At 41.2% G+C, this 27,043-nt stretch overlaps 1 protein-coding gene across 7 annotated transcripts in view; it reads left to right on the top strand.

Moving 5' to 3' along the window:
- The first annotated feature begins 4,433 nt into the window (after positions 1-4,433).
- The window catches only part of CDIN1 (CDAN1 interacting nuclease 1), a 186,888-nt gene continuing 164,278 nt past the window's right edge, over positions 4,434-27,043 (top strand). For 6 of the 7 annotated variants that reach the window (XR_012082578.2, XM_020809828.3, XM_020809827.3 and 3 more), the window contains exon 1: positions 4,434-21,985. Coding sequence is in view for 5 of the 7 variants with exons in the window: in XM_020809828.3 (XP_020665487.1) it covers positions 21,885-21,985 (101 nt within the window). In the remaining 2 variants the exon portion in view is untranslated. Of the gene's footprint in view, positions 21,986-22,053; positions 22,111-27,043 lie in introns of those variants that run through there. The other variant, XM_078391883.1, reaches the window with a different exon arrangement.

The raw sequence follows: 27,043 nt of genomic DNA, 5'->3' as shown, positions 1-27,043 counted from the left end.
AGCTTCCATGTAAAAACGTTATTAAAACAATAAACGACCAAGTTTTTGACAAGGAAAACATTTCCTGTCATCTTCAGAATTAAAATGCATTTTTATTATTAATTCTGTTCCCCTCTCTTCTTGACTTTATCTTTGGCTCTGGCTTGGCCACTGTTCCTGCCTTCTGCTTGGTTCTCACCTGCCAATAGATTTATTTGCCGATAGAACAGTTGCTGATAGAACAACTAAACACATATCTGTCTCTGACACTTCACTGGTGACATCCAGTTTCTTCCATGGTTCCCATTTTCTGCCTTCTGGCTCATGTCCATCTGCAGCCACCCAAAGCTGAGCCGCAACCATGGATTACTTCTTCAGCCACAAAGTGTATTAGCACAAAGTCGATAGCGATTTTTATCCTGCTTTTCATTTCAAACAGCTCACAGATTAGTTTGCAACAAGTTTTAAATTTACTTAGGAACATAATGGACTAAAAATGGTAAGTGCCAATTTGTTATTCTTGTGTGCCATCGAGTCAGAATTGACTTATAGTGACCTTAATAAGGATTTCAAGGTAAGCGAGGCATTTAAGGAGTAGTTTCCATGGCAGAGCTGAACCCAGGTCTACTGAGCCCATCCATTACTCTGTCCACTACACTACACTGGATACCAGTGCCCATTTAGTGCATAAATAATAATCACTTACAGTGGTGCCCCGCATAGCGACGATAATCCGTGCAGCAAAAATCGTCGCTATACGGATTCGTCGCTATGCGGATTTAAAAAGCCCATAGGAATGCACTGAAACCCCTTCAATGCGTTTCTATGGGCTTAAAACTTACCTTTTAATAGAAAATCCTCCATACGGTGGCCATTTTGGGCGCCTGGTAAGCGAGGAATCCGTCCCTGTTTTACCCGGTGGCCATTTTGGAACCCCCGATCAGCTAGGGAAAAACATCGTTATGTGAAAATCGGTAAGCGAAACAGCTTACCAGTCATAGCAAAGCGATTTTCCCCCATAGAAAACGTTATGCGATTGCAAAAGTAATCGCAAAAACATCATCGCTATGCGGATTCGTCATTAAACGGGGCGCCCATTATGCGAGGCACCACTGTACCTGCATGGGACATTGGAGGACAGGCCTTAATTTGGACCAGGCTCATCCTCATAATCTGTTTTCTTTGTCAAATTCAACAGTGGCTGCCAGATGGGCGGTATATAAATCAAATAAATAAATAAAATAAACCCGAGAACAAACCTATAAGGATCTATGAAAGTCCTAAAAAGGCAAGGACTGTATTTCCCTATCTACATTTTAAGGCAAATGCATATTTCCTCTTGTAAACTTTTATCCTTTTGCATCCACCTGGTCCTAGGCTCGCATATCTTCAAAATACATGCCTGTCAGATCAAATCAGTGCCATGTCCCAACTGACCAATTACAAAACAAAAGCAAGCTAATTCACTAACTGTTGAGTGAGGCACGTTTATGCTGGAAGAAACATAGTATTTTTCTTTTAAGGGAGATCTGCCTCTAAAGATGTGTTAAATAGGTCTTCCAGTTTGGTCTTGAGTTCCTACACAATATTTCACAATGCAGTAAGGGGATGATAGACAACACTGTTTCCAGACTGGCCTAGGGATCACCTTTTATGGAACCCCACTGCAGCACTCTCTCACCACAGCTGTTGTAGCTTGCCTTGTTCAACTTGTGGTCACAACAGGTTGTCATCTAGCCAAATAGAAGAGTCAATGCTAATAAGGTTATTAATTCTGTTGCGCTCGATAGTACCATCTTTGCTATCTTAAACATTTATGCTGTATTAGTGTATTTCAGCAATGTGTGTATTCTTTGCATAATTATGTTCTAAACTGCCCACAGAGTGCTCTAGCACGTTGGTGCAGTATAACAACACACACACACGTATGTATGTATGTATGTATGTATGTATGTATGTATGTATGTATGTATGTATGTATGTATGTATGTATGTATGTATGTATGTATGTATGTATGTATGTATGTATGTATGTATGTATGTATGTATGTATGTATGTATGTAAGTATGTATATTTCTCCTTCACTATATATTTGTATGTGTATTGTGGCACTTTGCTGACAAAAGTAAAATCAATGCCAACTCACAAGTATTTTTTTTCCTGTGTCACTAAAATTAAAACTGACTTGATGTGTAATATAAGTCTTTTATGTATAGCACTGAAGAGAATGACATACCTTTTATATTCCCCCCACACACTGTTTCAGTATATTTTAGCTGTTTGTCTGAGAAAGGGATAGCTAAACAATTCTACTGAGAATATCATAGCAACATAGGTCATGTTTTAAAATAGAGGCTTTAAATGCTGTAGTCATATAACTAGAAGTTTCCAAGCTGCTGGATTAGGTCACTTCCCTCCTCCCCAATCAGCATGGCTTGAGTTAGATTTAAAAACAGGTCCCAGAGGTTGACAAATGGATTAAAGTAGAACATAAATTCCTTATGTCACCCGGTCCTTTAAACCTTGATGCCAGTAACGTTCCTAATCATTTCACTATTATAAATGTCAAATATGCTTTACATGTGTTAAAGGGACTGCAAGAAGCAAAAGCCTAACTAAAAGGAGAGAGAGAGAGAGAGAGAAGACTTATCTGCTTCTTTACATTCAAATGAAAATGAGGTTTTTTTTTTTTTTTTTTAAAAACCCTTTCCTGAGTGACATGAAGCACAGGATCTCACTGCAAAATAGTCTTTACACAGAGAGTTCTGGATTTCTGCAGCATCTGTTTATGTGTCTAGAGATCTTAAACGATTAGCTGAAAAGAATTCAAAGAGGAGCAGCAGTCCCAGATGAGAAAACTTTAGTTGTGCCTGAATCAAACATACCTAGAATAAAGAATATAATCCTTACTAGCTAAGATGGCCAAGAGCCAGTTGAGTTGGTTGTAGCCTAGAAGTGATGCTCAATCCAAACCTTTCAAGAGCAGTTATACTGAAAATTACCGACGTCTACCTTTGCTCCAGTTTAAATTTCTGCCAACACTGTGGCTATGCCCTTGAGGTGGAGGAGGTTTGCTCTGGTATAATTCACTCCTTCAGTGACTCTGTCCCTTCTCCACTTTTTTGGCTTTTTTTGTTGATTCTACTTATATACTGCCCCATAGTGCTAGACCACTCTCTGAGTTTACAGCATACAGTGGTGCCTCGCATAGTGATTGCTCCGTTGAGCGACAAAATCGCTTAGCGACGGAGTTTTTGCGATCGCAAAAGTGATCGCTTTGCGATGGTCCCTATGGGGTTTTTTTGCTTTGCGATGATCGCGGGGAAGCGATCATAGCAAAGCGACCCTTTTTTAACAGCTGATTGGCGGTTTCAAAATGGCCGTCGGGAAAACAAAATGGCCGCCCGCTGTTTTTCCTTGCTTAAGAGGCAGCGAAAATGGCGGCGTTATGGTGGATTTTCGCTTAAAGGTGAGGATTTAAGCCCATAGGAACGCATTAATCGTGTTTTAATGCATTTCTATGGGCTTTTAAATTTCGCTTAGCGATGTTTTCGCTTAGCAACGTTTTTCCAGAACGGATTAACGTCGCTAAGCGAGGCACCACTGTAATTATGAAAACAACATGTTGCTCCCCAAAGAGTTGGATACTCATTTTACCAACCTTGGAAGGATGGAAGGCTGAGTCAACCTTGAGCCAGCGACCTAAATCCATTGGGACCAAACTCAGGTCATGAGCAGAGGCTTGTCTGCAGTACTGTCGTGCCACCACTGACAGAACTCACTTCAACACAGCTTTACCTTGTGTTCCTGGAGTGCAAAGCAGTTCTGCCAACAGATTACTCTGGCCACAAATCAGCCAACAGAATAGAATATTTTCTTGACTACTCTCATACCCACGTCAGGAGCACTTTCCTCCACCCCGCCATTTTGGCTGCCTCACTACCCATTTTCTCTCTATCCTATATCCACTCACTTGCTACTTTCCACATCACCCCCTCCCTCCCAACACTCTTTAACCTCACCACTAATTAGGAAAAAGTAGTCGGGAGTAAGTTGGGGCTGTAGCAGCAGCCCTGAGTACAGTGGTGCCCCGCATAGCGATGTTAATCCATTCCGGGATTAACGTCGCTAATCGGATTCGTCGCTATGCGGGGGGAAAACCCATAAGAACGCATTAAACTCTGTTTAATGCGGTCCTATGGAGTGAAAACTCACCGCTATGCGAAGATTCCCCCATCCGGCCACCAAGCGAGGGCAGGGTGCGAAAATGGAGCAGGCGGCCATTTTTATTTCTGGCGGCCATTTTGGATCCACCGATCAGCTGTTTTTAGAACATCACAATACGAAGATCGGTAAGCGAAACGCTTACCGATCATCGCAATGCGATGTTTTGCCATTCAAAACGTCACAATGCGATCGCATTAGCGATCGCAAAAAATGCATCGCTATGGGGACTCTTCGTTAAATGGTCCGCTCGTTAAGCGAGGCACCACTGCATCCTCTAATGATAATGGCAGTAGTATCAGCCACTGTCTCACTACCAAATCTTGCAAGTATATGTTTGATCCTTTAACAGAGAATAGGCATGTTGTGAAATAAAGCTCCACTTGCTTCCATCACATTCATTCTCTGCAGCAGAATCATAACCATTTCAATCCAGGCATATTTCATGCATTCATGCATAATGTCAAAGTGAAGGTCATGCATCTTCTCAGCAACAAGAGGTATATCTGATCTATATATTTCTCTACAAAGATAGTGCATTTGATGGTCACTTTTTTGACAGTCGTGCATTTTTTCTGTTGCATGCTTTTACCAAATGTGTAACTCCAGAACCCTGAAGAGGGAAAAGACCAAGAAGAGGCCTTCTACATTGCAGAAAAATATTATGTGAAATTTCCCCACCTTATTCCAAACTTTCCACAGCTCAATTTATTCCACATGCATACGGAGAGCACCCTCCCATTCTTTTCCTCCAGCACAACCTAAGGTCCTCCTACTGTGAGGACAGGAACCTCAAATAGTGAAGTAAACAGCAGAAGACTGATTCATTTACTGCTAGCCATTTCTCACTGCAACTCTTATCACACTAAAACATGCCAATATGAAAGAGACCAGCAGCATCTCTAATAATACTGAAATAGCGAGCAACAAAGCTTAACTCCAGAACCTGTTTTAATCCAATGGATCAGCATTCAAAATATATTGTCAGAAAAAATTTCTCAGGGAGCTAGTGCTGTGAGGCAGATTTTGGAAGGACTGTGGTCAAGTTTGATTGTGTCTTCCATTACATAGTCTTTCTTGTCTAAAATTGTAAAAACACTAGGAAATTGTGGCTTGTATCAAAAGAACTACCAGCTATACAATTCCTTTTGATCCTGAGACAGTACTCTTCAATGTCTTTAATTCAGAGGCTATCCTTGCGCTCAGTTAATATTGATTGCAGCTAGCAAAAGCATGGAAAAATATCACTATCCCAAAGTTTAATAACTGGCATGAACAAGTATGGAATGTACTTGTTGCAAATTTTAATTCAAAGGAATGCACCATATTAGAAAGGCCTATTTCAAGAGGATCCAAGAAATCAAAGGGAAATTTAAACCCAAATTAGGAATACTGAAAGACCAACACAGAAGGACACTATGTGACGATGAGAAAGTAAAGAAGAGGTGGAAATAGTACTGTATACTGAAGACCTATATAGAAGAGATAAAAGGATGGCAGACTCCTTTGTAGAAGAATCCTATCATAAAGGATCTGCAGTTCTAGAAAGTGAAGTGAAAGCTGCTCTAAACGGACTAAGAAACAAAACACCAGGGGTAGGTGGAATATCGATATAGCTATTTCAAGTCACCGAGATTGAAACTGTCAAAATCCTAACAACAATATGCCAACAAATAAGAAAAACAAAACTATGGCCCACAGACTGGCAACATTCAATATACATTCCAATTCCCAAGAAAGGAGATGCCAAGGAGTGCCGTAACTATATGATCATTGCTTTAATTTCCCATGCAACCAAGAGTTCATCTTATGTGGAGCAAGAAATATCTGAGGTTCAAGCTGGATTCCAAAAAGGAAGAGGGATTTGAGATCGCATCACAAATATCCATTGACTATTGGAGCACACCAAAGAATTTCAGAAAAAGAACACTCTCTACTGAAAAATCTTTGACTGTGTGGATCATGAGAAACTATTAGTTTTTCACACATGGCTTTTCCATTTTGACTTTATTTGTAAAATAAATCATTACATGATGTAATATGTCATGTGCGGTTGTTCATCTGAGGTTATATTTATCTAATTTTCAGACCTGCTAAGGACCAGGTATTTTTTTTTAATATCCTGATACATAAAACCATAGAATTCAAAGAGTATGTACTTTCTTTTTCACCTGATTGTATCATAGGGAAAGACAGATTATATTCAGATGAGTAAGGAGTGAAAATTAGTGGAAATGACATCTATAATTTAGGATATGCAGATGACATCATGGCAGAAAGCAACAATCTTAAAATGACTTAGTGAAAGAAGAAAGTGTCAAAGCAAGATGGAAGCTGAACATTAAGAATACAAAAATCATTATTACAGAGCCACAAAACTTTAACACTGACAGTGAAGGAACTGCAATAATTAAAGATGTTGTATAGGTAAAGGTAAGGTTCCCCTTGACATTTAGTCCAGTTGTGTCCGACTCTAGGGCGCGGTGCTCATCCCCGTTACCAAGCCATAGAGCCAGTGCTTGTCCGTAGACAGTTTCCATGGTCACGTGGCCAGCGCGACTAGACACGGAACGCCGTTACCTTCCCACCAAGGTGGTACCTATTTATCTTCTAGCATTTGCATGCTTTTGAACTGCTAGGTTGGCAGGAGCTGGGACAAGTGACGGGAGCTCACTCTTTTGCGTGGATTTGATCTTACGACTGCAAGTCTTCTGACCTTGCAGCACAGAGGCTTCTGAGGTTTATCTCGCAGTGCCACCATGTCCCTAAAGATGTTGTATACCTTGGTTCAGTCATCAATCTAAATGTAGACTGCACCCACGAAATCAGAAGACAGAAATTCAAAAGGGCAACAAAGAAAGACCTAGAAAAGATCAAGTATAAGGATGTCACTGAAGTCAGAAGCCAAGATCATCCAGACTCTTGTATTTCTGATCATCACCATGTACATGCATGAAAAATGGACAGTAAAGAGAGTGAAAGGGAATATAGTGCTGGAAGAGAGATTTGCAGATACCTTGGACTATCAGAAAGATAAAAAGTGGGTCCTGGAGCAAATCAACTATCTTTGGAGGCAAAAATATTGAAACTGAGGTTGTCCTACTTCCAGCACACCATGAGAAGGCAAGATTCTCTGGAAAAGATAATAATGTTGGGAATGATTGAAGACAGCAGGAAAAGAGGAATACCAAATACATGATGGGCTGACTCCCTAAAGGTAGCCACAAGCTTGGGTTTGTAAGAAGTGAGCAGGGCAGTAGAGGACAGGCCATTGGGTCACCATATGTCAGAGGTGACTTGATGGCACATTACTACAACAAAAACTGCCCCATATTGCTGAAAAGGAAGGAGATGACGTGGCTGAAGCTCTCAGCTACATTAATAGAGGGGGTAAAATATTTTAGTTTAATAAAACTTGCAGAAGAAGTGAGAAGCTGAAAATGGGTTCAGAATTAGTGAGGGGAAAACATATGGAGAACATATGATGCAGTGAAAAGCACATGTGATAACCAGTAGAAATGGGTGGGCATTTGGTTGGTATGTTGCACCATCAGAGAAGTAGGGCTGTTAAATGTTTTGAATGGGTTTCAAAACCCATTCAAGGAAACCATAGGCTTGAGTTTGCAAGAACTGAGCAGGCTGTTGAGAACAAAGATATTTTAGAGATTGCTCATTCATAGGGTCACCATAAGTCAGAGGCAACTTGATGGCATATAACAAGATTTCAGGTGAAAATGTTAAATACTTCATACTCGTGAAGCACATGGGACGGGACAAATAAGGTTGCGATTTATACACACTAGGCCAGTCTATATTTTGAATTGTGAAATGTTTTTCAGCACTCCTAATGATGAAGTAGTATGTATGATTATTTTGTGAGCCACTTTGGGTCCCTTCACTGAGAGAATGGTGGCACAAAAATGAAATTAAATAAATAAAAATAAAACTATGTTACATTTTGATTTACTTAGTAGACTTTCACATTCTTTATTCCCATACATTTACTCTGCCACTTTCCATATGTTCTTTATCAGTCTCCTTCTGCTCTCTTTCGTCAAATTGCCCCAATTCTTTTTTCAAGCACAACACTTTTTATCTCTGAAATTTCCTGACTTCATAAGAAAGGCAGGTTGTAAATTTAGGGCCTTATTTCCCATTCTTGAGGGCCAGTTGTCCCCATCAGCATAGTGTTTTGGTTAGCTTATCTGATTAGATCTGGTGAAACCAGCTTCAAATTTTCATTCAGCCTACCAGTTCAGTGTATGACCTTGGGCCAGTCACAATATAAAACTTGGTCTAAGGAGAACATTTGGTAAGGAGCAGAACCATAGCCAGTTTCATGAATTATATAGAAGTGTCTATTTCTCAGCAGGAACCACTAATAAATTGTTTGTTTGCACTGTTGGCTAGTGGGAAGCATAAATATATCTTCCAACAAAAACAAGAGGTAGTGTCTCAAAAGGAAGACCATGACCGATACTCCCCAGTGTCTGCCACCTGAGGCTTTATTTAATGGTTGCTTCACTTTCCTAATGATAGGGGTGGTCCTGGCTAAAATACAGGCAAAGCATCCATGCAGTTTATTTGTGTTATGATGTTCACCAAAGGGTGGGGGCAGGAAGAGGAAAACAAAGAAATCCGCTCTTGCATAATGACCACATGGAAAGATCATCATAACTTTTCTGAAAAGATTAAGCTAAATATCAGCCTATGGCAAGGATCTGCCATGTTATTTTCCCCTCTTATGCAACTACGTTGATGTATTCTTAAATGTGCCACTTCAACAGTTCAGAGCACTGGTGGATATAAAATTTAATTCTAGTATCTGGATACTGCACAGATGAAGGCAGCAGTTATTGGCTGGGATTGCTGCAGAGCTTCAACTTTGTCCAGTGCAGGAAGATGATCAAACAGGGTGATCAACCACAACCCTCCAACTTTCATGTTACATATGTAAACCTTGGATTATAATTTCTATTCTCATTTGAATGCACAGGTCTAGAAAGCTTTGGTTTTGATGTCCTTTGCATTCTAGACATGCATCTTACACAATGTCATGTTGAAAAGATAGAAGATCTGTACTTTGCACTATTTTATATTCAGACAATTACATATAAATACTGATGCAACAAAAAGTGAATGTAACTCTACATTTAACAGATATCCAATCCCTTTTATGTTTAACAGAACACAATGATCTTTGTGCAAAAAGTAAACTATCAATACAATAACTTCATAACTAATTTCCGTTGGGATAAAATCTCTTGAAGAAGACTGATAGAATGCATATGATGGAGCATGATTTCATTTGTCTTAATGATTTATGTTAGGATGAAAGCTATTGGCTTTAAATGAAGAATAGCTAACTGTAGACATTGCATTCCACACTATTGTTCCATCTTCAGCAGAGTTCTTTTTACCTAAATATATAATTTCCAAAGAAAAACAGAAATGTACATTACAAAACCAGTTTGCATTTAATAATAATAGTATATGACCCATTTGCTAGGATTTATCCATTTCTAATCTGATATAGATTACAACAGTGTGAACATTTGATATTATGAGATTATACATTTCTAGTGAAATACCTGTAATGTTATTTTGCTGTTGTTTCCCTGTTCTTTCAATAAAGATTAAAAAAATATATACTTTCTGGTTTTGTTCTAAATTGATGCTATACAACTTGCATGTCAAATAATATAATTACCTTCTTACTACAGATGGACGTCAATTAAATAAATGATAAATTGCAATGGCTCGTTGTTTATGGGGTAATAACTATATCCTGCAGAGGTGTTTATTAGCTGAGTTACAGATAGTTATTACTATGTTAAATAGAAGCATGCCTACTTTCTTGTGAAGACACTGAAATAGAGAATAATGGAGTTCAAGCAATAAGCTCTGACAAACATCTTGAAATAAACAGGGGCTTGAGCAACACAATCAGATTTACAGCACACCAGTATTTAAGGTGGATACCTGATTCCATCCAATGGTCATTATTATCAGCATATGACTATTGTAAACTTTATGAAGCATTAAAGTTGATCAGTTTTATTGTAGAATAAGCTTTTATAGACTAGAATCCACTTCCTAAAATCTAGAGAGAAATGTCTATTTTAGGGAGAAAACATATATACTTCTGCATTTAAATATGCGACACTCTGTGTTGTCACTCTCAGTGCGTTTATAAACTGCTGTGTGAACAAGGAATAACTATTCATCTAACCTATAGACAAAGCAGGTGACGTGCTCTATGTGAAACAATAGCATGTAGCAGTGGTTCAGCAGAGAACTCTGTAACAAAAGGTTTAAAAATGCAGCTATCAGTAGTAAACCGAAAAGTAATCCTAGTTACCAATCTGAAAAACCCACAGTCTTTTTCACAAGAGTAACATGTTTACAAGAGGCAAAAACCACATTTAAGAGTGTTTCTTTTAAAAAATACCTTTCATTCTTCCTCCAAGACATTTAGTATAGTATGCATAGGCTTCAGATGGGATTAAATCCATATGTCACTGAGGGCAAGATATTTGGACTTGAACAGCTAGTAACATACTGTCAGCAGACAGAAACAGTAGTCTGAAAAAGTTATGCTGACTCTCACATTCCCACTAGCAGTAGGGCATGCATGGACTAGTAGACCACATTGCACTGCTGGACATGTTACCTGCTTACATAAACTCCATTGCTGCAACCCATAATAGGCTTCCACATATTGTTTATATATGAATATAACTGTTAGAAACTCAAGTGATTGCTATTGGTTAGCTGTTTTGAAAAGCAGAATAAGGGACCATATTGTTTGAGGGTGGAAAAAAGAAAAAAATACTTCTTGCTGCCCATGAGCTAGGAAGAACTGAAACTTGTTTAAAATGCAAACAGAACAGCAGTTCTGATACAAAATTTCCTAAGCATGTTTCCTATTGTTATTTCCAGTGAAATCAGTTTGTCAACCTGACAAACTTTAGAACTTTAAGGCAGAAACAGAGAACTGGCATGAAGCTTTCTTTGCACTCATTGCAGAAGAGGCAGGCTGTTTGTTTTTGTGTCCCTCTCCTGAGTGTTGGGATATGTGTGGCACTTCTTTTTTGTAAAAGAAAAATAGTCTGGGTCATCCCTTCTCATAAAGTTGAGGCTTTTTTCTCCCTCAAAGGGTCTTTCTCATACATACACATACACACTAATACCCCATCCCAAAAAATGAAGGAGTAAACTGCAATCCCCCAGAAAACACTTTGCAACCCCCCTTGGGGGGGTCCATCTAGGTTGGGAAACAGTGGACTATATGAACCTTGAGGATATCCTCAAACTTTGATTATTGTATTGTTTACCCATTTTGTTAACTGAAACATTCTTGTTCTTTCAAAGCATTCTAAATCAAACTGTTAGACATAGATACCACAAGGTGTTTTTGTTTTGTGTTTTTATTGTTTTGCATAAAAACAAAAAAGCAACCTTTTTAATGTTTATTTTCCAAGAGAATGTCCCCACATATTTCAATAGATTTTGGAAGCTTGACAAGATATCTATCTAAATACACAATACAGCATTTCTAAACTAAAATACAAACTGGCTTGTGCTTTGCCAACTAGAGTATAATTATCTGAACCAATTTAAAGATGTTTAAGGGCCAAAGATAATTCCTTTTATTATTGTATGCATACCTTCTTCTTTAAAATTATACAAGATCTGGTCTCTCCCACGGGTGGATGGGGGAACCAAATCTTTATACTAGGATAGACTCTAAAAGAGGAAGTATGAGCTGAGCATGATCTAGAGAAGTACTCAGTAGAATCCGCTTTAACAAACCTGGTTAAGGCACCTGATTAAATTTATGAGCTGGGGTGTCATAAATTGAGGGTGGCCTATTTCTAGATAAATGTTAATTTTTAGTTCAAACATGGAGGAAAAAAGGATGGAAAAGAAACCCAGAGAACTGGCCTTATATTGCCATGATCCCATCTTCTTCCAAATTTAAGAACTATTAGAAAAGAAATATAGTTGTAATTGACGTTAGGAGGGAAAAACCATTACAGCTGAACCCTGGCCTTTCATCCCATAATGCTATATATATGATAGAAATGTCAATGATCTTGATGATGGATTATGCATCTACATGAGAAGTACCATGAGAAGTATGAGAGCGGTAACCACAAATATAAAAATTGCTGAACATTTGAAGCTGTGAGCAGAAAGAAATGTTTTGTGTGATTATGTGTATTTCTGCAGTAATATTCTAAACATCAAGTAGTCCAGAACTATCCAAGTGGAAAAGGAAGTCCCGCTTTTCCTGCATTAGATTCTAAGACACATTCTGCTTTTAGGTATAAGCATATAAAAAAGCACAGAGAATATAATTTACAATCATAAATTGTAAATATAAGCATACTTAGGGCAACATAGATTGTGCACACATAGGCATGTACAAGCAAGAAAAAAAATGTCATATAGTAAGGCATAAAGCAAAAGCTTAAGGATGAGGGAAAGATTGCAAGGCTTAGCAAAAGGAAGGGAAAAGCAGGGGGATCATCTTCTACATTGGGTCATCTTATAAATGGAAAAATATAGTACTATGCTAAAGTACATTTTAGCCAAAGTAAGCTTGTTTGAATCCCTAGAACCTATGGAGGAGTTGACTCACAAAATCCCCATTAATTCAATGAAACTACTCTAGTGCAATTTACTACATTAAACAAGAAGATTTTGGCCAATGGGCCTTCACACAATTCATAATGATTATATTATTATTACTTACTTTTTAAGCTAGTTTTTAAACAAAGATGTGTGTGAAAGCAGAAAACAACAAATACAGCAAGCAACAAAAAAGGAAACTCAAAGAAAAGATGCCATCACGAATTGTGGTTTTACTCATCAGAAGAAGCAAGGCCAATTTGCCAGAGCAAAATATCCCTAGGGAAAAGAGGGAAAAGGATACATACCGATACCATATTCAAAAAGAGTTATGAAACTCAAGTCTCCTAAATAAAGTTCTAAAGGAATATAAAATAAAACGTATGCGGAAATTCATTCACTTAAGAAGGTCTTAATAAATACGTCATGTGCCCACATTCAACATTTGTTTAACAATTTGACATACATAGTTTCCTATATTTCAGCTATATATAGAATATGTATGGGTACTTTTTTGAAATCCAAGCCAAGGAGATGAAAAGAATCCCACAATTTAAAGTGAGTACCATTAATTTTTCTTAAGAAAGAAAAATCACTTTCAGTAAAAACTATCTACCAACAAAGACTACAAAAATAAGTTCTGTTATCTGCAGATGGGTGGGGGAAGATAAATCTTTGGCAAGCAAGGGAGAAATGATCCTCTTTGTATCCCACTAAAATTACACCCTTATGGGTATTTAAATGGTCAGCGTACCAAAAAGGACTCCCCCCATTCTATCTACTAATACTGAAAAACAGAAGTATTACTTTTCAGATTAAAAAATACTTTTACATATGTAATCCAATTCTTTCTCTGCTTAAAAAAATTCTTCTATTAGTTTTATGCATGCTTGTCTAAGGATTGGGATAGTATCAGAACAGCTAAGGCATGTGAGACAACATGTATATGTGATACCCTCCAACCCATATTAAAATCAGACCTGGGAAAATTATTTTTTAAATCTACATCATAGAATCACAGAATCATTGTAGGGTTGGAAGGGACCTTAGAGGTCTTCTAAGTCCAACCCCAAGGCAAGAGACCTCATACCATCCCAGACAGCTGTCCAATCTTTTCTTGTAAACCTCCAGCGATGGGGCACCCACAACATCCAGAGGCAAGCTGTTCCACTGCTTAATGGTTCTCACCGTCAGGAAATTCCTCATTTCCAGGTTGGATTTCCCTCTGACAAGCTTCCAACCATTGGTTCTTGTCCTATCCTCAGGCACAATGGAGAATAAATTGATGCCCTCTTCCCTGTGGCAACTCTTCAGATATTGGAAGACTGCTATCATATCTCCCCTCAGTCTTGTATTTCTTAAGCTAAACATATCTAGTTCTTTTAGTCATTCTTCGTAGGATTTAGCCTCCAGTCCCCTTATCATCTTTGTTGCTCTTCTCTATATTCCTTCCAGGGCCTCAGCATCTTTTTTTTTATTGTGATGACTAGAACTAGACACAGCACTCCAAGTACGGCATCACCAGTGCGGTATAGAGTGGCACTATCACTTCCTATGATCCTGATGCTTTCCCCCTGCTGATGCAGCCTAGGATTGTGTTGGTTTTCTTGGCAGTTGCAGCACCCTGCTGACTCATCCTTAGGCAGGACACCTAAATCCCTGTCACAGGTAGTATTGTTGAGCCAGGTATCACCTATTATCTACCTGTGCATCTGGTTACTCCTGCCTAAGTGCAGGACCTTACTTTTCCCACCACTGAACTGCATCTTATTGGATAGGGCCCAATGTTCAATTGTCTAGATCCTTCTGAATGATGAGTCTATCTTCCAAAGTATTAGCAATTCCCCCCAGCTTTGTGTCATCAGCAAATTCGATGAGCACTCCTTCAGTGCCCTCATCCAGGTCATTTAGGAAGATGTTGAAGAGCATTGGGCCCAAGACAAAACCTTGAGGGACCCCACTACACACTTCCCTCCACGCAGATGTGGTTCCATTGAGGACAACATGTTGAGTGCAGTTTGTCAGCCAGCTGCAAATCCATCTGGTAGTTGCACTGGCTATCCCACTTTGTTCTGTCTTACGCAGAAGTAGGTTCTGGTCTACCTTATCAAATGCCTTACTGAAGTCCAAGTATGCTATATCCACTGCATTTCCTTGGTCGACTAATTTAGTCACTTTATCATAGAATGCAATAAGATTTGTTTGGCAGGACTTGTCCTTAACAAACCCATGCTGGCTTCTAGTAATCACCTTATTTCCTAGGTGCTCACAAATCTGCTTCTTGATTATTTTTTTCCAGGATTTTCCCAGGTATTGATGTCAAGCTGATTGGTCTGTAGCTTCCTGGATCCACTCCCCCCCCCTTTTTTTTTGAAGACTGGAACCACATCAGCTCCTTTCCAGTCCTCTGGCAATTTGCCTGTGCTCCAGGACCTCTCAAAGATTTCATTCAGTGGTTCCGAGATCACATCTGCCAGTTTTTTTTTAGTATCCTGGGTTGTAAACCATCTGGTCCAGGAAATCTGAACTCATTCAAAGCAGCTAGGTGTTCTTTTTACCACTTCCTTACCTACCACAGTACTGCTTTTGACAGAGTGGACCAGTTTTTCCTTTTGCATAAATAGAGATGCAAAAAAAGAATTAAGCAGTTCTGCTTTCTCCCTGTTGCCTGTCATCTTCTCCCAACTATTGGACCAACCATTTCCTTGACCTTCCTCTTCCTCCTTACATGTTGAAAGAAACTTTTATTTTGTTATTCGATTTGAGCTATTTGTTGGTATTCTGTTCTAGTTATGAGTCCATTTTTCAGTTTTTTATACTTATCGTTTTTGTCCCTTGGCTTGTCAGAGAGTTCTGTGTGCATCCACCCTGGTCTTCTCAGACGTTTCCTGTTTTTCTTTCTCTGTGGTATTGTTTTGGTTTGGTTTGGGCCTTTATTATCTCACCTTCCAGGGTTTCCCAAGCATCCTGAACTGTTTTTTCCTTTGGGATTTCCATCCTTCCTATTACATATCTTAGTTTGTTAAAGTCAGCTCTCTTAAAATATAGAACATTAGTCTGACTTGGTACAGTTACACTGGAAGTTATAGCACCAAGGCCCCTGAAGTAGATAGCAGTTTTTAAAAATAACAGAACCATAAGTATTTTATTTTCCCATTTTTTGTAAGTACCTAAAAGACTTGCTTTTAATTTACTTAAATATCTGAATGCCAGAAGCCAGTTTCCTCCGCCATGATTCATGGTGGAGGGAGCTGGGTATACTTAGCATGAGGATGCTGAAAAGCAATATGACAACCAACTTCAGATATCTGAAGGCGGTCTAATGTCAATGATGAAGCACACTTGCTTTGTGCTGCTCTAAAGACTCATGCCAATTGCTTCAAAGTACAAGAAAAGAAATTAGACTAAATATTAGGAAGTACTTCCTGACACTGCTTGAAATCATCTTTGAGCAACTCTGTGTCTGCACACTGATGATGTCACGATCAATGGTCACTGCTGATTAAATGCTTCCTTTAGGGATTTTGGCATGCATGAGACTTCACTATATTGTATACAAGTCACAATCACCCCAAACTCACCTTTAATCATAGGCAATTTATTTTTAGTCAATGGTGATTTGCTGCAGTTGATGACATCATCTCCATTGTGTGCACAAAACTGTGCAATACGATTTCAGGCAATGGAACAGACTACAGTGGTGCCTCACAAGACAAATGCCTTGCAGGACAAAAAACTCGCAAGACTAATGGTTTTGGCAATGGGGTTGATGACTCACAAGACGAATGTTCCTATGGCCGTGCTTCGCAAGACAATTGTTTTCCGTTTTTTGTTCCTGCCTCATGTTTGCTGATTTTTAAATATTTTTCTATGATGTTAAAAAAGTTAGTTTTTTGATAGAAATTTTTGAAATCATCTGCACAATATGTATGGCTTTAAAGAGCACTTAATAAACCCTTTGTAAACCAAATTTGACTTTGTTCTGACTTTTTTTGCTCATAGGAACGTATTTAGATTTCAATGCATTCCTATGGGAAAATGCATTTTGAAAGAAATTTTTCGCAAGACAACATTAACCGCGGAACGAATTAAATTCATCTTGCGAGGCACCACTGCATTTCCTTAGTTGGATGTTTTCAAACCGATGTAGTTTGCTTTAGTTCTTGATGTCAGTATTGGCAAAAGCCTGGACAAGATGACTACCGAGATCCTTTCAACTCTGCTTTGTTATGATTAATGCCTTATCTTTCTTTTCACCTTATCATTACCTCATTCCCCTGCATGAGGAGGCAAAATAAGAAACAGTTGCCTAAACCATGTGAGATTCCTCCTCCATTATTTAGTAAAGCTACCCCCCTTGTATTATTATTACTCATTTGGTGTAGTGGAGAAAATGACTGAGTAGCACACAGGGGACCTGGGTTCAAATATGACTTGCCAGTACATAACACACATCCCCTCTATGACAGAGATGAAAAAAAGTTACACTGTGTCAGGGGTGAAGCATTCCCTTGTGTAAGACTGAAGGTGAAAGTATTCCTCTCATGGGAGTGCCGTCCCTCCCGCCCTCTGCCGACAAGGAAGTCCAAATGCTACCTATTCCCCCTCCCAGGAAGATAAAACCACCTGGAACAGACCCAGGGATCATAGAAGAGAAGATGAAGGAAATGATGGTTAAAGAACACGGGACCGTTTTGACAGAAATAGAATGGAAGCCCCGGGTGGAGGTGGAGCTGGTGGATATAAGAAGGGGGGACAGGGATCTGCTTCATGATTGAGAGTAGATCTGTTTAGAAGATCCATGGACTGGGATGGATGAAAAGTTAAGGGTCCCAAAGAAGGAGGCAGATGCCAGAAGGAGGAGTGAGAGTAACCCCAAACCCTCTTATTGGGGAGAGCAGGAGACGAAAGAGAGGAGGAAGAAGCTCAGGGAAGAGGAGAAGGTTGAGAGAGAGAGGAAAGAAAGATTGGAATGGAGGGTGATGGAGCTGCAGAGGAGGGCATCATTGGAAGACACTGGCCAGAGGACTCCCCTTTACGTTTAGACAGATGACCGGGATGAGGACACAGTCCCTCTACTGGAAGGGGAGACAGGACAACTACTGAACACAAACTTTTCACTGGATTGGCTGGGTCCTTGGAATATTCAGGGGTGTAATCCCTTCAAAGTTGAAGAGTAGAAGCCCCCATCTAACCAGTTGTTGGAGGTAGGAAATGGTTGGACTACTTTTGTTGATACAGGTTACTTGTTAAACAATCCAATAAATTTTCCCCCGATTTCCAAACTGAGGAAGTCTGCTGATTTATTTGAAGAAAAGCAGGAGCCCAACACTGAACCCTCACATATTGGCACCCAATGGAGGGAGCCTTCGACAATGGAAGGCTTAGCAGACACATGGATCTGTACAATCACAGAAGGACAAGAAGCACTGATAAAACAACTGGCCAATCAGCAAAACTTGTTAATTGCCCAACTATCAAAAACTCAACTGAATGCCCCTCTAACAGGAAAGCCACCCAGAAAACATTAATAGTAACACACTCGCCTATAAAAATACAGAAAATGGGACCACATGAAGACCCCGCAGCGTTCCTGAACAATTCGAATGGGTAGTCACAATGGCCCAGTGGCCAGTAGAAAACTGGACGCTGATACTCATGCCATACCTGACAGGTCGACCACAAGAAATAGTGGGCACCCTAGACCCGACGGAAGCAACAGACTACTCAAAGGTGAAAACAGCAATCCTAAACACATTGAACCTCAATGCAGAGGCGCACTGAAGGAAATTCTGAGACCTACAATTATGCCCGGGAATGCACCCATGTACCCTAGCACAAAAGATGAGGGTCAATGCCACCAGGTGGGTGAAACCCAAAGGGAAGACAGCAGAACAGGTCTTGGAGATCGTAATCATGGAGCAGTTGATATCAACCCTAGGAGCGGGAGTCAGAAACCGGGTGATGAAGAATAAGCCCCTTGACCTAGAGGGTACTGTAATGCTGTTGGAGGACTATCAGGGAGCAGAAGAGTCATGGATGAACAAGACGATGATGCAAGCAAAAAGATCCAGAAACAGAAAGATGTTGGAGGCGGTAGGAGTGAATGCATGTGGCCCAACGACCATGAACACAAAGAGACCCAGACTGGAAAGGGTGGGATTTGTGAACCCAACGAGCAACCGTGTACCTCAGCTGACCATCACCACAGACCCAGGACAATCGAAGCAGCCGGCCATGTGGAACACTCTGAAGGAACGGATGATGGCCTGCTACGGGTGCGGTCAGTATGGCCACATTAAGAAGTATTGCCCGGTGGAGGAATACGCCTGGATGGACGTCTATGCCTTGTCAACCAAGGTTGGTACAGAAGACCACCCGGGTTGGACAGTTAGAGCTAGGGTCAACAAGAGTGTGGAAAGAAGCACTCGTTGACACAGGCTGTACCAGAACTCTTGTTAGGGTAATACAAGGGGAAGAACTACCTAAGCCGACATATGTCAGATGTGTGCACAGAGATGTTAAACCTTACGGAGTAGTGAGGGCAAAGACAGAAATTGGGAGCCAGGTGAGAGACTTGGAGATAGGCCTACTCCCCGGGTTGGGCAGAGAGATGTTGCTAGGTAGAGACTGGCCGGGTGTAGAACAATTAACACAAGCAGAGGCCCTCAATGGGGAGATGAAGAAACGCTGAATGTTTCCCAAGACCAACTAAGAAACTGGCAGCAGGACGATGAGAGCCTTGATGAGGTGCGGCTTAAGGCAGTCCCGGAAGGGACCATTCAGGAAGGAGAGATCAATTTTGAACAAAGGGATGGGATACTGTAGGTCAGGAGGGCTGAGCAAGGGTAAGAAACTCAGCTCCTGGTTCTGTAGAGACTAAGGTGAGTGATTTTGAAACTGGTCCAAAACGTGTCGGTGGCAGGGCACTTGGCTGTACTTAGTTCAGAGAAAGAAAACCTCAGTGAGGATCTTCTTTATATTTGGATTTGTTCACTTACCTTTTGGTTATATTTCCACAAATTCAGTAAAGTCCCTGTTTATGCAAGCTCTGCTTGTTCTATGCTGCTCCCCCCCACTTTTTAAAAACAAGAATACCACCCTCAAGGATCAGACAGATATGAAAAAAATACATATACCATTGGGTATTAATAATTTAAAATACATACATGATAAAATTTTGCAGATTATACGAACTCCTAATAGACAACCACACCTTCTTACAGGACATTCAATTCCACCTCTTCAATTTTCTTTTCCAAACTATAATCAATAGACAATGGCTATTGAACATACTCTGTTCTATGGACAGTTCAGCTTTAGTTTTAATAAGTTTGCTTTACTCAAATATTTTTAAAATAACATCTATTTATTTGTTACTTTGCAAAACTTACGATTTGTGAGCAATGGAGGGGGATTTATTCCTCTACTTTAGTACTGTTGCCTAGACCATGGCTCTTTCACAGCTGGCATTTGCTAAAATTTAAGATAACTAGTCATGAAACATATCTGCTCCTTAATATGAGGTCCAACAATCCATAGCACACTGTAGTCAAAAGCCGTTGCTTTTAAAGCACTGTACTGTAATGTTATCCTGCTCTAATAGATTGCCCACATTAGATATAGCAGAGGCCCCTCTCTATCTTGGCTGTGATGTAATGCCTGGTTAGCATAGGCAAAATAAACTGATTGTCCTCATATTACAGAATCCTTTGTCCCATCAGTTATTTTCCTCCCTCTCTTACTGTGCCCTATATATAGATTGGCTAGATAGCTCAGTGGTTCAGGTACCTGGCTGCAGAGTCAAAACTTAAGGAGTTAAATTTCCCACTGTGCCTCCTGACCCTACGTAGAGCCAGCCTATGTGGCTTTGGGCAAGTTGCAGTCCTAAAGTGCCGCCAGAAGGGAATAATAAACCACTTCTGACAACTGTCTACCTGGTAAACCCTGAAAAGGGTCACCATAAATTAGAATTGACTTTATGGCACATGATCGTTATAGGGTGGATGATATCCTATTTATCTGCTGAATCTATGCTATGTAGTAGAATATTACAGAATATTATGTGTTATAATTGAATTTATTCTTTTATGAGGATTTCCAAATAAGTAGCTATGTTAATCTGTCTCAGCATCTTGGATAAAGGGGGAAAACAGGAAAATACTGTGGCCCTTTAAAGACCGACAGATATATTTCAGTATGAGTTTTCATGGATAAAAATCTACTTCAGGTGCACCTGAAAAGGTGGAGTTTTATTCCCTGTTATTGCTTAAAGTGCTAGTGTATTTTGCTTTATTTTCCCTTTTTTTACACACACACACACACCCGTCCCCGTCCCTTCGGCCAACATTTTCTGCGGATGGGCGATTTGCACGTTTGCACGGCTGGCCTCAGGTTCCCGGCTTATGTTAACGCCTGAGCCGGCCTGCCCTGCTTGAAGCGCCCAGACCGCCTTCCTTTTTTTTTTCCTCCCCTGCTCGTCTTGTCCAAACCGCAGACAGAAAGACAACCGCCCGAAACACACTTCAGGAAAGAGGCCGCGCTGCGGAGTTGGCCTGAATGCAAATCGACCGGGACTGAAGGCGGGGGGGGGGGGGCGAGAAAAAGGAGCAAGGAGCCCAACCGCTCCGTCCGCCTGGGCTCCCGGTTAGCTTTTGGCCGCCGGCTGATGCAGCGGGCCCCCGGTGTGCCGGGAGGAGGCTGCGTTTCGCGCCCTCTGCGCGGCCGGCCGGCAGCCAGCGACGGGGAGGGAAGGCGGAGCTGCGGGAGCGCATGAGCGTTGTTTCTTCTGCTTCCCGGTTCCCGGCTGCGGGCGCGAACGGCAGGCGGCGGGGCCGGGGCTGCTCTTCTCGCCAGCCCTTCGCCCTTCTCCTCAGGAGCTGCGGGCAGAGCAGAGAAGCAGAGACGGCGGGGCGGGTGGAGAGAGCCCGAAGAAGTTCATTCCCGGCCCTTTCCTCCCCTGGCCAGCCTTTTCGGGGACCCTCACTGACACCCGCCGTTCTCTCCCTCTGAGAGCGGGGGTGGAGCGGAGAGAGAGACGGCCATGCCACTGACCAAAGCCCAGTACGAAGAGATTGCCCGGGTCGTGGCCCAGGTGCCCCCCACCAGGCAGAGCCTGAAGACGCTGAAGGGCAGGTTCCCGAGGTAAGGCTTTGGCCGCCGTGACTCCGCCCCGCTTTTTTTTCCCCGCCCGGGCGAATTCCCGCCTCTCTGAGCCGAAGGAAGCGAAGGACGTCAGCTGTCGGAAAGCAGCTGCTAATCAGGGGCTGGTCGGCCGGCCGGGAAGGGCTGGTGGCGGGTTTTTGAAAGTTAGCGGGGGAGGGGAGAGAGCGAGCCGCCCGGTGGCCTCGTGTTCGTCGGGACAGTAAAGGCGCATCCGGCGTTTTAGGCCGGAAAAGCCGAATACTGACTAAGCTGGAGGTTCCGCGGGGGGGCGGGGGCGGAATTCAGGCAATAAAAGGGAAAATGAAGGACCCTGTACTGGTGGGGGCTCCTATTCCGCCCAGTTGACCTTCATGGCTAAATTTCAGGGCGATCATGCCTATGGCGTGGGCTGCCAACGACGATCCAGCGGGCTGTTGTATCCTTAGCTCCTGCTTCCTCAGGTGCCTGAAGGAGATTAAAAGTCGGTATTCCAGTGGTTGCCACACATAAGGTCTCCAAAGCTGTTAATGTCTCTGCCTGCTCTCCTGTATATACATGATCTGTGTGCCGCAGCTTATGTAATGCTGTTGTATCTTGAAGTGTTTTGACAAGGCCACCCAGAGCAATTACTTCCTGGGTTGTTTTTCTATTTGTTTCCTACTTGTTCTTTTCTTGGGCTTCTAAAAATGTACAGGAGGGTAGGGATACAAGTGGCTATTGTGCTAATTTTTTGAGGGTGCATTTCGGCTGCAGGTTCTGGGTGTAAGTCCTACTAGCCTGAGTTGGCATCTATAAGATTGCACAGTGATGAGGTGCAATCCTGTACACATCCAGTTAAGACATACTAATGGGCAGAGAGGTATAGATAGTGCCGTCTTGTTTTGTAATGTGAAAAAAATAAATGGATGTGAAAAAATAAATAAATCTGTATTTACTATTCTTCTGTTATCTGGAGCTAAAATACTTGCCCCACTCATTTAGCCAGTGCCTTATTGTGGCTAGAGTTGGATCACGGTCTACAATCAAGTAAGGTACAGAGAGTATCTCTCATCACTGTGAGACCACAGACTGTGCCACCCAAGGAATGAAGTAAATGTAACCTTTTGGTGTGTACATACAATCATCTGAATATGAAACTATCAAATAACTGAAAAGAAGGTTTTTCCCACCATTTCATCTCCTTGCACCTTGCTAGTCTACAGTTCCCCTGTATAAAATCTCCATTTTCCCTAATATGTCAAAGCAACTTGGTTGGAGAGTAGTATGGTATGCAGAAGTGGCATTGGCAAAGGATTAAATATTCTCTTCTACAGCAGCTACTCTGGGTTAATCCAGAATTTCCTGTCATTGCTTTAAAAAAATCCACTGCAGTTCTGAGGAGATTGGATCATGGAACTTGTCTAGAGGAATGTGATATGTGGATGGTAAAGAGTTTGGAAACCAAGCTCTGTGAGGAACGGTTCAGGTAGCTAGGCAAGTTTAGTCTGCAAAGGGAATACCGAGAGGCAATATGATAGCTGTCTTAAAATATTTGAAGGTCTGCCATAGGACAGATGGATCAAGGACACTACTGTCAAAAGCAACAGATGCAAATTACAAGAAAGGAGATTTTGACTCAACATTAGGAACAAAGTTCTAACAATGAGACCTGTTCAACAGTGGAATGGTTTGAATCAGAGGGTAATGAATTCTTCAGTACTGGAGGTGTTTAAGCAGGGATGCTTTGGAAAATGGGTTGGAGTCAAAAGTTACCTGTGATCCTTTCCAAGCGTAGTCTTCTATGGTCCTTTGAATATGGAGATTGGCGTTCAGACTACAGAGACTTGAGGTCAATGGTATGGCACATCCTGCATACAGAAAGTTAAATATTTAAGTCCAAGCATCTCCTAGAAGTCTTAGAAAAGACTCTTGTCTGAAGCCCTGGAGAACATCTGGCAGTCAGTGTTCCCAATACTAGATAGGTGGGCTGCTAGTCTGCTTATGTCCTATGATTGTAAATACCACCCATGTATGAAGCTGTCTAGGTTTTTCTCTCTCTTTCAGCTTCACCTCACAAGTTTCTTGGGAAGAGCAAAAATCATATGCCCTGTCTTGAATGTTGGGGAAAAAATTGGAAGACGCAGTAAATTGATATTGTTTTGTGGTTATATATATCACCCAGTATAGTGAAAAAGGACTGCTAGATGTTTTCCCATCTTTTTTCCTGTTCAGGAGGAAATTATTTAGGAGAGGAAAATGGTGTTGCTTCATGTTGTCTTTCATTGATGTTGCTAGGATATTTTCATCTAGAAGCAAATGAAATACGGTACCTTTATTCTTAGTGTGCAGGATCTCTGCTGGTGAAAGCAAACTTCTGCACACCATTCCCTCAGAACCCACAGCCCTGGGTCTTTGGGGATGTTTCACAAAGTATTCGGATGGCAACTGAATTGTGAGAACTATGGTGTGGAGTCCCTGGAAATTGGGCGGAAATGTTTTTCACAGTGGAGCCCTTCCACTATGGAATGGAGATGCTGGATGCAACCCTGTAAACACCTGTCCATATATATGGGGGGGGGGGGAAGGCTGATAGCTTGTTGTGCAACTTCAACAGTGCAACTCAGATGATGTCGTTATCTGCAGCAATTTTGTGAGAATGTGCTATCCCCCATTCCTGCCAGTTCCAGGGATCCCTTTCATCCTGGCGAAGACCTTGGGATGTGTAAAATTGGGGGGGAGGGCTCTTTAATTTTGGAGAAATGCTGCTTGTCTGACAGAAGAGTGAACAATATTTGTGAAATGTGCTTGTCAACTGCTCTGGAGGGTTAGAGGACCTTCTAGAGTAGATGTGAGTGAGGATTTGAAGGAAAAGCCCTGTTGTGTGAGCAGAAGTCCTTTTGCATGATGATGGTTGGAGTCGTATGCCACAATACATTTGCTAGGCTTTGAGGTGCAATGCTGTATTTCTGAATAGTCTTAATATTGGGCAATCTAGATTTCTGACTGTTGTTTCAAACCTGAGGAAATTAAATTAAATAGGTCTTTTCTGTTTTGTGTCCCAAATGGATATTTTGTGCCTTCAACTGAAACTACCATGTCTTTCCTACAAGCAAAAGAACTGCAGGCAAATGCAATTGATACTGTGCGGCAAAAATCACTATCGATACATGTTTAACTCTCATCTGTAGGATAAAGAAATGTCCTTTGAAAGCATTGTGAGGTATTTCCTGAGTCCTTGGGATTTCAATGTATTGATAGTTAGCAGTATGATTAGGGTTGGAATATATATACAGTGGGGTCTCGACTTAAGAACTTAATCCGTATTGGAAGGCAGTTCTCAGGTCGAAAAGTTCTTAAGTCGAATCTGCATTTCCCATAGGAATGCATTGAAAACCATTTAATCCGTATCTGCTCTTTTCGTCCATAGAAACTAATGGGAAGCTGCTATGCCGCCTTCTGCCACTAGAGGGGGATATTTTTTCTTTTTTCCTTTTAACCTAAGATGACTTAGCTTTTTAAAAAAGGGAAAAAAAGAGTTCGTAACTCGAATCTAAGTTCGTAAGTCGAGTCCATATATTCCTATGAGAGCGGTTCGTAAGTCGAAACGTTCGTATGTCGAGCCGTTCGTAAGTCGAGACCCCACTGTATGTGGTATGTTTTCTGACCCCACTGAGAATTCTGATTCCTCCCTCGCCAATAGGGGCAGATCTGCTGATAGCCAAGAGTGTGTCACTTAAACATCCCGTCTTCATGTACTAGGCTTACTCTAGATCTTTCATAAGAGAAATGGTTGTCTGCTCCGCCTTTTTCCATCTTTGGCGGATTGCCCGGCTGCGGCCCTACCTTGACATGGGGGCGGTCACTACCTTGGTGCATGCACTCGTAATCTCAAGATTAGACCACTGCAACACGCTCTATGTGGGGCTGCCTTTGAGGCTGATGCAGAAACTTCAGATGGTGCAGAATGCAGCGACCAGGAGTGAGAAAATACCAGCACATTTCTCCTACCTTGGCCAGACTGCATTGGCTGCCCATTCGTTTCCGCATCGATTTCAAAGTTTTAATGCTTACTTATAAGGCTCTAAACGGTTTGGGACCTCGATATCTGGCGGAACGCCTGCTCCCACCAAGATCTACCCAGACCACCCACGCGAGCCAGGAGGTGAGGCTGAGGAGCCTGATGCCAAGGGAGGCCCGGAGGGAAAAGACTTGAAACCGGGCCTTCTTGGTGGTGGCTCCTCGCCTTTGGAACAATCTCCTTCCTGAGATTTGCGCGGCCCCTACGCTGGGTACATTTAAAATTCAATTAAAAACGTGGCTTTACATCCAGGCCTTCCCTCCTGCCAGCATTTAACTTCGTTTTTCTTGGCTATCTATCATTTATCTTTTGGAATGTTCTGTTACTAATGATGTCAATGGATTTATATTACCATATTTTTTGCTCCATAAGACGCACCTTTCCATAAGATGCACCAATTTTTTAGGAGAAGAAAACAGGAAAATATAATCTGTTTTCTTCGCTCCATAAGACGCACAGACTTTCCACCCCCCCTGTTTTGTGGGGAAAAAGTGCGTCTTATGGTGCGAAAAATACGGTATTTTAATTGTACATATGTTTGTTGTTAGCTGCCCAGAGTGGTAGAATATACCAGATGGGCGGGATATAAATCAAATAAATAAATAAATAAATAAATATGGCAGATATGAAGCTGCTGTATTTCTCTTCTTATTATCTATAATTGGAATATTCTATACCAGAATCCGGGGGAGAGGGAGGAAATATTAGAAATGACCTTTCTTATCTTAAAGTGTTTTGCTTTTTTATAAAAAAACAGCAGTTGTACAGCATTACAAACATTTGGATATTATATTAAGTTTCTCAGAAACCGATGTATTGAGATTTTGAGATTTATTTAAAGATTTGTCTAAAGTCTACTTTCAAATAATCTAAATCATCAGATGACAGAGAAGTTTTCAAATGCTGTAATCCAAGAGATCTGCAAATGTTTTGGTAAACAGAGCTCATCCATTCACATAATTTGAACATTGTGTAAATATGCAGTTCTCTCTTGACTGTTT

This window comes from Pogona vitticeps, chromosome 1 (assembly GCF_051106095.1).
Source record: "Pogona vitticeps strain Pit_001003342236 chromosome 1, PviZW2.1, whole genome shotgun sequence".
Classification (NCBI taxonomy): Eukaryota; Metazoa; Chordata; class Lepidosauria; order Squamata; family Agamidae; genus Pogona; species Pogona vitticeps.
The sequence above is the reverse complement of the archived record's forward strand: the minus strand, read 5'-3'. Positions and strand labels throughout refer to the sequence as shown.